This window comes from Gymnoscopelus braueri, assembly GCF_963280865.1.
Source record: "Gymnoscopelus braueri genome assembly, chromosome: 7".
Lineage (NCBI taxonomy): Eukaryota > Metazoa > Chordata > Actinopteri > Myctophiformes > Myctophidae > Gymnoscopelus > Gymnoscopelus braueri.
Genome location: NC_137608.1, coordinates 13739724 through 13754025, shown reverse-complemented (window position 1 = coordinate 13754025; position 14302 = coordinate 13739724). Strand labels below are relative to the sequence as shown.

Genomic DNA, 14302 nt, shown 5'->3' with positions numbered 1-14302 from the left:
GCAAGGATCTTTCATGATGCCATGTTGAACATTGCAGCACATACTGTATGTTAGGGCAGTGGTTTTCAACCTTTTTCATGCCAAGGACCCCTAAATTGATATACATTTGGCCGCCAACCCCCATTTGAAAATGTTTTGTGCCAGGGACCCCCAGAAGCAAAGATATCAGTACATTTTCACTTTAAAACATATAAATATTCAAAGATATGCACACTTTTTCAAGGTTTTTCAAAAATAGCAGATCTACAAGCTCATAGCGCGGCACTCGGTGCCGCGCTATGAGCTTGTATGTCTGCTATTTTTTAATAGCCAAAGCTTAAGTGGTTAAAAATGATTCTGACGCTATTAACTAATTTTGCTGGGGACCCCCTGGTACTCCCTCAAGGACCACTGGTTGAAAACCATTGTGTTAGGGGAAACATTGCAGCTACAGCTAAAAAAAAGAAGAACAATTACAATATCAATATATATACCCATTGTCCGGGCAGCTTTTACTACACTGTATTCTTTAAATGCCTTCTTATGTAAAGCATTTTGAAATGCCTTTGTGTATTAAAATAAACTTGTCTTGACTTCCAGCCATACTGCTCGTTGACGTTGTTACCATAGCAATTCCATTTGACATGTTGAGCTGCACTAAAGGATGTATATTGTCTCTGTCTGTTTCTCTCTCTCTCTCTGTGGGCCAGATGAAGATGATGACAGTGATGAGGTTAGTATACTTCTTCTCTTCTCCATCATTCCCTGCTGTTTATCCGGACATGCAGTCCTCTAATTGTGTGTGTGTGCGTGTGTGTGTGTGTGTGTGCGTGTGTGCGTGTGCGTGTGTAGAGTGGCAGTGATGTGGATCTTCCTATGAACACAGAGAGTTGTCTGCAGATGAACATGGTTTACCAGCAGATTCTACAGGAGAAACTACAACAGTTGGAAAGCCTTCTACAAGACAACAGACTGCAACAAGTATACAGCACACACACACCACACCACACCACACGTATAGTACAGTATATGTACATGTACCCATGCACACAGACACACTGCTGTGTGGAAGTGTTTTTAGAGGTTTTCCTCGGTTACTGGAGTGTAAACATAGTAGCACACTCAAGACTCTTATGATTTTATAATTATTGTTATTAATAATGATACAAATAATAATGTTTTTCCTTCTTTGTCCCCTAGAGGGAGTTGGAGGCTCAGCTGTCAGGCCCAATAAGAGCTGAAGCGCCACGTAGTAACTCCCAACAACCAGCCAAACTGTTCCTGGGACGCTTCCTCAAACCATACTTCAAAGACAAACTCACTGGTCTGGTAAGACTAGGGACGAGTGCAGAGAACTGGTGCCAATTTGGTACTGGTTCCTGATTGGTCAGAACCAAAATACCAATACCTGCTATCATTATTTGAAAGTAAAATCATTCTAAGAAAGTGTTTAACGTACATGCTTTAGTGGGGTGGGTTGGTCTGGTATACTAACAGCTGCCGATGTACACATTGTCGCTGTTCATTCACAGAACACACTGTGGCCAACACAGTATTACATAGGAGACACGGTCACAAGCTGTGGAGTGTTTTTAATGAATAATAAAAAAGTAATTGTGTAAACCAGTTCGTTCAGTACCAACTGCGTTGGGTCGCCAGTCACTGAACTGGCATTTAATTCCCTGACTGAATCAGTCAGGCAGACTGATTCACATATTCGACCATTGTCCAATGAAACATTGTTTTTATCTTTTTTCCAGGGTCCTCCAGCCAATCCGGAATCAAAGGAAAAGGCCAGAAACATGACACAATATCTGGACCACAAACGGATGAAACTGAAAAGATGTAAGAACACATCCATACAAGACTACTAGTCACATGAGATGAGGTTAGGTGACATTAGAGGAGATGAGATTATATTATATGAGGTTAGACTGGGTGAGGTTAGGTCACATTAGATGTAATCTCTCAAAATAGATTAGATTAGATTAGGTTGGGTTACATTAAATGACTAAGCAAAATGCTCCTTCTGATGCCTCTGACTTCCTGTTTCCTGTATGTCATTTCCTGTCCAGGGGAGGGCTGGCAAAAGACTCTGCTTATCCATGCTGTTTCTGAAGACCGCATGAAAAGACTCATCAAGCCCAAACTAAACAAGTACAAATACAAATAATAATAAAACTACTCTTACAAAGGTCATTCCTATGTTCCCTCAGCTCTGTGGTCCTTCAGCCCTTTGTTCTTAAAGGACAAGTCCGGACTAAATAACATATAGGCTAATTTTCCTACTTATATTCATCCCAAATGACTGGTCATGGGGTCTATTTGCAGAATTGCCCGTCATCCAGTTTCTCCAGCAGCCCTCATAGCATGGAGTGGAGCCCATAAGCATATCGCTACTTAAGCTTTTTTTACGGTCAGAAGTGATTCTTTTTTTCATGAATCTGTTATTAGTTGTCATTACATCCGCATCCATTCCATGCGTGTGTAATGACAACTAGATGTAATTTTGGGCTTTTCTGCCTCTATGAATAGGACAGTAGGCTGACAGGAAATGGGGAGAGAGATGGGGAGTGACATGCAGCAAAGGCCGCCGGGATCGGGACTCGAACCCGCGACACGCTGCCAGGCTACATTGAGCCTAGGTGCCCGGACCGTTACGCCAGCTGTCCAGGCCAAAAAAACAACAAAAAAACTGACCTTAACACCTTTACCGCCGGGCCCGTAGTTCTACGGGCCGTTAAATCCAACGGTTAAGCGCCGAGCCCGTAGTCCTACGGGCTGCGGTCTTTTCGCGCATGCGCGGTCCGGGTGCACTTTCGGAATTTTTTTGATCCACTTCCGTTTCCGGTTTGATGACAGGAAATAGAATTATTTGGGATCCGGTTTCGACGATCACGCCCGCTCCCATTCTACAGACGAAACTGAAACTCAATTCTCTTCCTGTAGTTTTTTCTCCTCGCATTTCACTGTTTAACGTAATCCGCTCTAACTCAAACATGGATGCCCCGTTTGACACGTGGTTTTCACTGGGAGATACAAGGAGATCTCGCGGATGTAAACAGACCGTTCACGGCTCAATCTTAAGGATTTTAACAAGATCTATGGCGACATGAAAAAAACAAAAAAACAACAAAAACACCTTGGCACTGGTGAGTACATTATGAGATTAACCTCTGGCGGTGGATGTGTTAACAAATTGCTTAAGTAGCATATATGCATATTATGCTTATGGACTCCACGCTATGCTATGCGGGCAAACTGGGGAAACTGGACGACAGAGGCAATACTGCAAATAGACCCCATGGCCAGTCATTTGGAATCAATATAAGAAGGAAAATGAGCCTATATGTTATTTAGTCCGGACTTGTCCTTTAATTTAGGGTTGGGTTTAGGGATGAGGGAACATATATACGCTCCCCTATTACTACTCTACCTGAACTACTGCATGTGTTAGATACATCTTTCTATCTGTCTTTGCCCTGTTGTCTCATCCTGTGTGAATTTCTTTCTCCTGCTGCCTCCTTGTTGTCCATCTGTCTGTCTGTCTCTCTGCAGGATAGACTATCTGACTCAGAAGTTGTCTTCGTCCCAGAAAGAAGACACAAAGTTGTCCTTGTCCCAGCAAGAAGACATCACGCAGCAGATAGACCAACTGGAGAAAGACATACTCACGCTGAAGTAAGACCGACTGTCAGTCTTTGCCTACCTGTCTTACTGTCTGTTTGTGTATCCGTCTTACTGTCTGCTCTCTGATTGGCCAGAGCGCAGAACGAGGAGGAGCTGGTTGGTGATCGCTATGACAACCACGACTGGGAAAAGATCTCTAATATTGATGTAGGTTTTTACCTGTCTGTCTCTCTCTTACTATGTGTCTTTTAATTTGTCTCTCTGTCTTACCATTTGTCTGTCTCTCTGTCGACGTGAGTGTTAAACGGCTGACCTTCCTCTCCTTTTCTTCAGTTTGAGGGAACGAGGGAGGCGCAGGACATTTGTCGTTTTTGGCAGAACGTTCTCCATCCGTCCATCGACAAGACCCGCTGGAGCCAAGAGGAGATCGATCGTCTGGAGGAGCTCATCAAGAAACACCAGGAGAGAGACTGGGACAAGATAGCAGAGGAACTGGGGGTGAGAGAGGGCAACTAGTCTGGGAGAGGATTGCACTAGAACTAGTCCATGAGCCAGACAAGATTTCATTATCGAAAGAGTGGGCAAAACCATACCTATATTAAATTATTCATAGGGTCAATACGAGTAAATAAATATATGATAACCTCTCCACAGGAGCAGCTTTTTCATGGTTATCACACATTTTGTTATTTTCCCCATACGTACATGACAGGTGAAAAAATGACAAAATTTAAAAAAGAGTTATCATAATGAAACTTCCCCAGTTGATTACTTACATGAAGACAACGATTTATCGTATTACAAGTTTTCTGAAATTGTATATTTAAATATGCAAATTAGGCATTTAGTCCATGAGCCAGAGCCCCAAAATTGAGCCAGATATTGAATATTCCCTCGTTAAAAACCTTTGACTCCAACATCTTAACAAAATGAAATAACAATGTTGACTCTGGCTTTGTCCAATGTTCCAATGTTGATTCTGAAAGTTATGCAAATTCAGGCATATTTTCCTAATGCCTAATTTGCATATTTAAATATACAATTTCAGAAAACTTGTAATACGATAAATCATTGTCTTCATGTAAGTAATCAACTGGGGAAGTTTCATTATGATAACTGTTTTTTAAATTTTGTCATTTTTCATGTTCACATGTACGTATGGGGAAAATAACAAAATGTGGGATAACCATGAAAAAGCTGCTCCTGTGGAGAGGTTATCATATATGTATTTACTCGTATTGACCCTATGAACAATTTAATATAGGTATGGTTTTGCCCACTCTTTCGATAATCATTGCTCAATTTTGGGGCTCTGGCTCATGGACTAAACTGAGAGGGAGACTGGGAGAGGATAACTCAGAGAGAGAGAAACTGGGGGAAAGAGGGGTGGGACATAGTGTTGATTTTGACAGCAATTTTATATTCAGTTTTAGTCTTTTGAGTCAAATTCCATTAAGTTTTAGACATATTTTAGTCACCTAAAATGTTTTAGTCTAGCTGACTAAATATCATAAAATTATAGTCTACTAAATCTACAGTTGATTTAGTCGACTAAAATGTATTTTGGCCGGCCTTGATGGCATCGTAATGGCTGATTTTACACTCGTTGCATGCTGAAAATAGTCGATCTACAAGCGATCTACAAGCGATCTACAAGCGATCTACAAGCGATCTACAAGCTCACAACGCGTCGCAGCGCGACGCGTTGTGAGCTTGTAGATCTGCTATTTTCAGAGTGCAACACCCGAGCGCAGCCAAGCATAAAATGACTTGCCTTTTACTTCTACTGGATCTCTTCTCCACTAGTCCCTCCCTAACATTTAGTCTAGTTTTTATTTGTTGACGAGGTCTTAGTCGTCGTAGCTTAGTTTTTATTTAGTTTTCGTCAGTGAAAAAAAGGCAGTAGACGAATATTTTTCGTCATAGTTTTAGTCGACGAAATCAACACTGGTGTGACATACTTTTTTTTCCTTCGGTTTCTTTATGTCTGTCTACCTCTCTGTCTGTCTGTCTGTCTCTGCCTCTGTCTGTGTCTGCAGACCCACAGGACAGCGTTCATGTGTCTCCAGATGCATCAGCGTTACATCTCCAAGACGTTCAAAAACAACATGTGGACAGAGGAGGAAGACCAAGCCCTCATAGAGCTGGTGGAGAAGATGAGGATGGGAAACTTTATACCTTATACCCAGAGTAAGATTACTTTATACCTACAGTATACAGAGTAAGATTACTTTATTCTTAATAACCAGGGTTAGATTACTTAGATTACTACTTACTACTTATTATTCCCATAGTAAAATGTCTTCATATTTATTTCATATTTTATTATGAAAAGTGGCTGACTAGACATTGAACGAGATTGAATGGAAGGTCAACAAGTACACAATAATACCTATATTTGGCAATCTATAAATTCAGCCACCACAACCCACCTTTTCTTGGTACAGTGTGATTAATATACTGTATTATACTCTTGGCTAGCCAGTGTAACTCACTCCCTGATTGTGTGTGTGTGTGTCTGTCTGTCTGTCTGTCTGTCTGTCTGTCTGTCTGTCTGTGTGTGTGTGTGTCTCTCTCTCTCTCTCTCTCTCCAGTGAGTTATTTCATGGAGGGTCGTGAACCTGTCCAGTTGATGTACAGATGGAATGGGGTTTTAGACCCGTCTCTCCGAAAAGGCCAATGGATTCCAGAAGAAGACGAGGTGAGAGAGAGGCCGCTTCCTTTCAATATCCAGCATAATAAAAATATCTTAAAAATAATGTCTGAAAGTGTTTTACAGTATAGAGAATATATATTTTAAGGGAGTAGTTCACCCAAAAAAAAATACTTATTTTCTATCAATTACACAGCCCATGCAGCCTTGAATTCATGGAGATTCTTTTTGTTTTTGATGTAGTCCTGAGCCAATAATTTGATAACCAGGTGTATTTCCGGTAGGAGACTCAAAGTGACTCCTTTGTGTCTCCTACCAGATACATTAGCATTTTTCAGCCGGTAATCAGATTATTGGCTTAGGAATGCGACAAAAACAAAAAAATCTCCATGAATTCAATGCTTCATGGGATGTGTAATTGATAGAAAATAAGTAATTTTTTTGGGGTTAACTACTCCTTTAAAGCATGAATATTAGTGTCAATTATAAGTTGCAGCTTCCATGTTCTCTGTGTGTGTGTGTGTGTGTGTGTGTGTGCACGCGTGTGTGTGTGCATAGCTGTTGATACAAGCAGTGTCTCGTTACGGAGAGAAGAACTGGTGGAGAATCAAAATGGAGGTTCCTGGAAGAACTGATGGAGCATGTAGAGACAGGTAGAATCCTATTGGATGGTTTCACTCACACAGACAGACAGTTAGCCTGAACGTTTCAAACTCGCATTATGTTTGATTCATAAAACCCTTGTTGGACAGCTGTTAATTGTGAGTAACTGTAGTCTCACATGGTCAGACCCACCGTTTCACATCATCGTGTAAAGTTGTCTCTCATACGATCATTTTACAAGATCAATCCCATGGTTCTTCTGTCGTGTTCAAATAACGTCCAAATAAAAATAAACATCACAATAAAATTGATTTACATTTGTATTTTGTTGTACTGTTGTAAACATGTATGTATGCATGCATGTGTGTATGTATGATCTATTTTGATTGGGTGTTAATCAATATCAACCAATCCGATGAGGGTGAGATATTTGTAAGAGTGAAATTCCTTCTGTCAAACTGAGATGTCTGAATTACAGATCATTGTAACAAACACTTTAAATGGATCTAGTACAGATTGTTAACATGTAGATAGCTGGTAACGTAATATTTATGTATTTGTGTGCGTGTGTAGGTATTATGACTGTCTGAAGGCAGGAACAAAGCGAGGGGCATTTGATGAAAATGAGAGAAGACTTCTACTCATGCTGGTCCAGAAACATGGAGTTGGTAAGACGTGTGTGTGTGTGTGTGTGTGTGTGTGTGTGTGTGTGTGTGTGTGTGTGTGTGTGTGTGTGTGTGTGTGTGTGTGTGTGTGTGTGTGTGTGTGTGTGTGTGTGTGTGTGTGTGTGTGTGTGTGTGTGTGTGTGTGTGTGTGTGTGTGTGTGTGTGTGTGTACACATATACATACACACGCTCCAGTGTTAATTTTGACAGAAATGTTTGATTTTGTTTTAGTCAGTCTTTTTGAATATAATTCCATTTAGTTTTTGTCATATCTTAGTCATCTGAAATGTTTTAGTTTTAGTCTACTAGTCCATCCCTAAAGGTAACTCCAGACCAAACAGACTCGTCCAGACTTATTGCAGACTACTTCAGACTGCAACAGACTGCAACAGACTGGTATTCGGTTGCCAAAAGTTGGCATTTAAGTCTGTCAGCCGACTGGCCATTCATGTGCTAATTTGACTTTTAGCCTGCCAGCATTGCCAGGTCTGCTTATTATAAGCGACTTTGGGCTTGTTTCCCTGCAAAGCCACTTGTACATAGGGATGTTCCCAGCGTTTTTTCTTCACTGACGTGCAGTGGTGTAAAGTAACTAGTACATTTACTTAAGTACTGTACTTAAGTACAATTTTGAGGTACTTTTACTTTACTGGAGTATTTCCAATTGTCTATACTTGTACTCCACAACAATTATTTGAAATGTTTAGTTACTAGTTACTTTGCAGATATAAATCATTATGAAACATACATTCACCACTTTAGCCCTATTTTATACCTATAAGCTATTTGAAAATAGCAGATCTACAAGCTCACAACGTGTTGCGATTCAAGCCTGGAATTTCGTCATTTTAGGGGCAAGGCCACTTGGCCTTTGGTGTTGTAATTTTTTGGAGGGCACAAAGGCCAAATGCCAGGGCAGGAAGGCCATCCAATTTTTTTTAAAAGATTTTTAAGTCCAAAAATAAGTCCACGGAAATAATGCATTTAACTTGAAGGTTAAGGATGATTGTATTTTAATATATTATAAGAATAGTATAACTATCTGTGAAATATAACCCATTTATTTCACAAAATAATGTGTTGGCAAATGACCAATATTTAGTTATATAGGTCTCAATATGTCACATTCAGCCCTGGACTTCACTGACTGAAGTAGGGGTCACATTAATCACATTAGATTCACAGAATGTATTTTACCCACAAGTTATTTTCATTCAAATGAAATGTGAATGAACTTGCTCTAATATTGACTTTAGTTGATTTTTCAGTCTTTAAAATATAGTATTTCTTAATTATTAAATAATTACAGCTTGTAGATTGGCTATTTTCACGATTTCAAATTGTTTTTAAATAATAATGAAAAAGGAACATACAAGATTTCCACCCGACAGCCATAATATATAGCCAATATATGGTTCTGTATCAGTATATGAGTCCGTTTTTGCAGATTTCATTCTAATTGGCTACTATGCCTGCATATGAATTTCATGAGCCTGGGTAGGTCACCCTGGCTTGGCGGAGATATGCCCTGTAGCGCACACTCCGCACAGCAGCAGCAGGTGAAAGCAATTCACTTAAACGAGGGTTTGGGAGAGCGAATGTCATTCACAGAAGAAAAGTCACTCTAGAGTGAATAATAAAGTTTAACTGTGTTCCTGACGTTGTCTTGAGTTATAATAACAACAGATCAACAATACACATCCAAAGCAGTGCATCCGATCGTCAGTGCAGGAAGGATCAGGCAGAGAGTGACTGGGTGACAGCTGTCAAACCGCCGCTGGCTACTGCTTGCAATCCGACTAGTGACATAAATACACTAATATCAGCGTATCCAATCAATAAAATCCAATGGCCATGTGAACATGAATGAACAAAGGTCCAAAGTAAAAAGGTGGATAAAAGTTACGGTGTTAAAATGATAAAAGGAGCCTGTTTGTAGAGGAGCAGCTGGCGTCAGGTCTGCCTCTGTCAGGTGGTGACACATAGGACAAATCACGCGACCACACATGTGTTTTTTGTTTATTATTTTTCACGGCTCGCGCTACTCAAACACTAGCGGGATTATTATTTCTTGTCAACAAAATCGCGCATTGATACTTTTACTCAAGTAAAACATTTGAGTACTTTTTCCACCACTGCTGACGTGTACACAACATTTTTGAAAACTAATTTACACACCTGCTCCCAATAAATTACATCACCACAGCGCAAAAGTAGGTCAAATCAATCAATCTCTCTCTCTCTGGGAGCAACAACGAGAAACAGTGAATGTAGGTTTTCATAGACATGGTCGCTTGTTTCTCTCACATAATCTGGCAACACCGACAGCCGTCTGTTGTCACTGCCACTGCTCTACCAGTCGGCTAAAAAGCTGAACATGTTCGGTCGGCTCTGGGTCGGCCGAAAAGGTCCCGACGGACCCCTAACCGACTGGACGACGCTTCCCAACGCCAAGTCGGCCCAAAATCGGGCCGACTAGGATTGGTCTGGAGTTACCTTAACATGTTAGTCTAGTTTGTATTTGTTGACGAAATTGTTAATATATTTAGTCATTATAGCTTAGTTTTTGTTAGTGAAAAAAGGTAGTCATAGTTTAGTCGACGAAATTAACACTGAAAGACACACACACACACACACACACACACACACACACACACACACACACACACACACACACACACACACACACTCACACACTCACACTACACACTACACACTACACACTACACACTGACAGCGTACGCTTCAGCCTCCAGTAGACATTTTACTTTTTGAGAAGGATCAGAGTGTAAGGGATTAACCACCAACTATGTAGCTGTGCTACCACTCAGTCTTGAACAGCCTAATCAAGTATGGAATACAGGCATGGTAGCAAATCAGACTAGTACTAGCTTTTACCAGTGGTGGAAAGTAACTTGAGTACATTTACTCAAGTACTGTACTTAAGTACAATTTTGAGGTATTTGTACTTTACTTCAGTATTTCCAATACTTCCACTACATCTCGGATCCAAATATTGTACTTTTACTCCACTACAATTATTTGACAACTTTAGTTCTAGTTACTTTGCAGATATAAATGATAAAACATACATTAACCACTTAAGCCCTATTTTATACCTAGGCAATTTGAAAATAGCCGATCTACAAGCTCACAACGTGTCGCAATGTTTGCTTGTAGATCTGCTATTTTCAAACATGTTGTACTTTTACTTTTGGTGCTTTGAGTATATTTGGATGCCAATACCTTTGTACTTTTACTCAAGTACATTGAGAATTCCGAGCTTATTGATACTTTTACTTAACTAAAAAATGTGAGTACTTTTCCCACCACTGGCTTTTACCCTCTGGCAGACCATGATGCAGTATCCAAGTGGTGACTCAAGTGGTGTCTTTTTAAAAACTCATTTGTGACATAGTATGAGCCATAGAGGCCATAGTCCCCTACTTTTGTATGATGGATAGATAGATGGATACAGTCCTAGATCTGATCTACAAGGATCAGATCCTAGATCAGTGGATACACAATATACCTGTGATCCTAGAAAGATCGTGAAGGGAGGAAGTGACAGAACCAGTATAGACGCATGAGGAGTGGAGCAGGAGGAATAATAATAATAATGTGCTATCCTAATATTCTGTGTAATCATAATATACTGTATGTGTATCATGCAAAGTAGATTTTCTTTATTTGCAACACGATTTGTAAAATTGTTGGCTATTTTTTTTGCAGCTGATGCCTTTAGTTATACCAGCATTGTTGTTGTGAAGCAGTTTTCACTAATAGGAAAGACAGTGTTTGAAAAAGATCACTATTTATTGAGTCAGGGACATTAGTTGCACATGGGCAGTGACAAAGTCTAAGCCAGTATTTTTGTTGAACTGTAGGATGTGTCCACAGACATACAGCTTTACATTTAAATGTAAAATCTTTAGAAGACAAAGAAAAACGGGAAATGTAACAATGAAGAAAATGAGGAAATTTATGGTTTAAAATATGTCAAACATGCAGTGGTTTCTTGACAGCAATGTGAAAGGATCAAAACTTTCAGTGTCTCCTTTGAACACATCTCTCCTGCTGTTTGCACGCAATTGAACTTTGTTAGCACGCAATTGAACTTTTACTTGGGAGAGTTTTTGCGTGTGATTATGATCACCACAACATTTGCCCTTACATTCCAAACAACTCCTCTCTGCTGTAAACTTGACAGACTCAGTTACTTTGTTTTCTTTTAACTCATTCAGTGCCAATGACGTCGCAGACGTCACGTTTTTCATAAGCCCAGAGTGCCAATGACGTCTGAGACGTCAGGAAAAAAAAATCCTTTTTTTTTTTTTTTTTTTTAAGGTTCAGAACCCAAGATGTGATGATTTGAAGATTTGCTGCTCCATTCACTTCTTGTTTAACTTCTTACTGAAAAAGGCTGTATCTCGGCTCCTAAGCACTTTTTTTTTTTACAATGTATTTTTGGCCTTGGCACAGGGGTGATATAGCCAGAAATATTTTTGGCACTGAATGAGTTAATGTGCGTTCCATTTTGTTTCAGGTCGGTGGTCGAAGATTGCTGCTGAGATCCCAAACCGTTTTGATGCTCAGTGTATGAGAGAGTGGTGGAAGTTCAATGGCAAGGTTACTGACACACACACACACACACACACGCACACGCACACGCACACGCACTCTCACTCTCACACACACACACACACACACACACACACACAAACAAACACAGGGCAGAGGTAGCGCTAGGATTTTTAATTCCCAGTTATCATGGCCAGAATGATTACAGTTTACCGTACATCTGATAAAAAATAACATAAGATTTTTTTTCTGTCAAACGGGTGCATAAACAGTTACAGCATTATATTTGGGACCAAAAAACGATGTGAACGCAAAGGAGTAGGCTAATAAACAGCTAAAATAAATATCATCTTGCATAAGGGAATTACAATCGTGCAGCTTGTGTCTGTGGCTAATGCGTGCGTAATGAATTCTCAACAAAATGTTGAGTCAGTTTTATAGAACACGTTCTTTAGAATCAAATAGAAATCTACAAAGTAACAAGTAACTCAAGTTTTCAAATAATTGTAGTGGAGTAAAAGTACAATATTTTCCTCTGAGATGTAGTGGTGTAGATGTAGTAGAAGTAAAAGTATGGACATTTTTAAATACACCAGTAAAGTAGAAATTCCTCAAATTTGTACTTAAGTACAGTGTACAAATGTACTTAGTTACTTTCCACCACTGCATACATACACACATATCCACACACACACAGATTCACTCATTTCTGTCTCTCTGTAGGCGCCTGGGGCAAAGAGGGTCAGGAAAAAAAGGAGCAATGAGGCGGGTCAACGGGCCGCCCCGACCACCAGGAGGAAACGGCGGGCCGCCGACGAGGCGGGTCAACAGGCCGCCCCGACCACCAGGAGGAAACGGCGGGCCGACGACGAGGCGGGTCAACAGGCCGGCCCGGCCCCCAGGGCGAGACGGAGACGGCCGGCCGCCAAGACCGCCGGGAAAAGAAGAAGGAAACGCATCAAAAAGGAGAGCGAGGAGGAGGAGGAGGTCAGTCTGGAGGAGAGCGAGGAGGACGACACGCAGGTGGTCTACATGGACGACAGCGACGAGGACGACAAGAAAGCGGTGATAAAGAAAGTGGAGGAGAGACGGGGAGGAGATGAGGCGCAGACAGAGGAGAGACGGGGAGGAGAGGAGGCAGCGCAGACAGAGGAGAGACGGGGAGGAGAGGAGGCAGCGCAGACAGAGGAGAGACGGGGAGGAGAGGAGGCGCAGACAGAGGAGAGACGGGGAGGAGAGGAGGCGCAGACAGAGGAGAGACGGGGAGGAGAGGAGGCGCAGACAGAGGAGAGACGGGGAGGAGAGGAGGCGCAGACAGAGGAGAGACGGGTAGGAGAGGAGGCAGCACAGACAGAAGAGAGCATGGGAGGAGAGGAGGCGCAGACAGAGGAGAGCATGGGACGAGAGGAGGCGCAGACAGAGGAGAGCATGGGAGGAGAAGCTGTGCAGACAGAGGAGAGCATGGGAGGAGAGGAGGCGCAGACAGAAGAGAGCATGGGAGGAGAGGAGGCGCAGACAGAGGAGAGCATGGGACGAGAGGAGGCGCAGACAGAGGAGAGCATGGGAGGAGAAGCTGTGCAGACAGAGGAGAGCATGGGAGGAGAGGAGGCGCAGACAGAAGAGAGCATGGGAGGAGAGGAGGCGCAGACAGAGGAGAGACGAGGTGTGGAGAAGGCGGTGCAGACGGAGGAGAGACGAGAAGTGGAGAAGGAGGTGACGGCAGTCCAAACGGTGCAGAGGGCGAAGAAGGAGCACCCTCTCCCCCCCATGGAGGAGTGGCTTCCTCGGACGAGGGTGAAAAAAATTGACGCGTTGAATGGCCGTCTGGTGGAACGCCCAGAACCCTGCTCCTCCTCCTCCTCCTCCTCCTGCACCACCACCACCACCACCACCACCACCTCCTCCTCCTCCGCCCCGCCGCCGCCCCCCCAGAAGAGACCCCCGAGTGGGGTGCGCTGCACCATCGTGACCCCCCGCGGGGTCCCGGTGGACTCTCTGTTCGGTCAGGTCCCTAAAGCGCTGCCCCGCTGGCAGCGGCACCAGCCCAAGGCTCTGATCCAGGTGTCGTGCCCGCATCTGAATTCTCTGATGCAGAGGAAGGCCTCCTCCGTCCCCACCAGCAGAGGTACAGTAGGCCTGTTCACCAATTATTACATAATCGTTTAATCGAAATTATTTGAGAGAATCGCAG

At 42.2% G+C, this 14302-nt stretch overlaps 1 protein-coding gene across 1 annotated transcript in view; it reads left to right on the top strand.

The window, feature by feature from the left end:
* The window catches only part of snapc4 (small nuclear RNA activating complex, polypeptide 4), a 31360-nt gene that overhangs the window by 4167 nt on the left and 12891 nt on the right, over positions 1–14302 (top strand). Inside the window, exons 5-18 of the mRNA XM_080432240.1 lie at positions 690–712; positions 832–960; positions 1180–1308; positions 1740–1824; positions 2055–2136; positions 3538–3660; positions 3744–3816; positions 3943–4107; positions 5649–5799; positions 6204–6310; positions 6821–6915; positions 7439–7533; positions 12077–12159; positions 12835–14236. Of these exons, the coding sequence (XP_080288366.1) occupies positions 690–712; positions 832–960; positions 1180–1308; positions 1740–1824; positions 2055–2136; positions 3538–3660; positions 3744–3816; positions 3943–4107; positions 5649–5799; positions 6204–6310; positions 6821–6915; positions 7439–7533; positions 12077–12159; positions 12835–14236 (2742 nt within the window). The remainder of the gene's footprint in view (positions 1–689; positions 713–831; positions 961–1179; positions 1309–1739; positions 1825–2054; positions 2137–3537; positions 3661–3743; positions 3817–3942; positions 4108–5648; positions 5800–6203; positions 6311–6820; positions 6916–7438; positions 7534–12076; positions 12160–12834; positions 14237–14302) is intronic.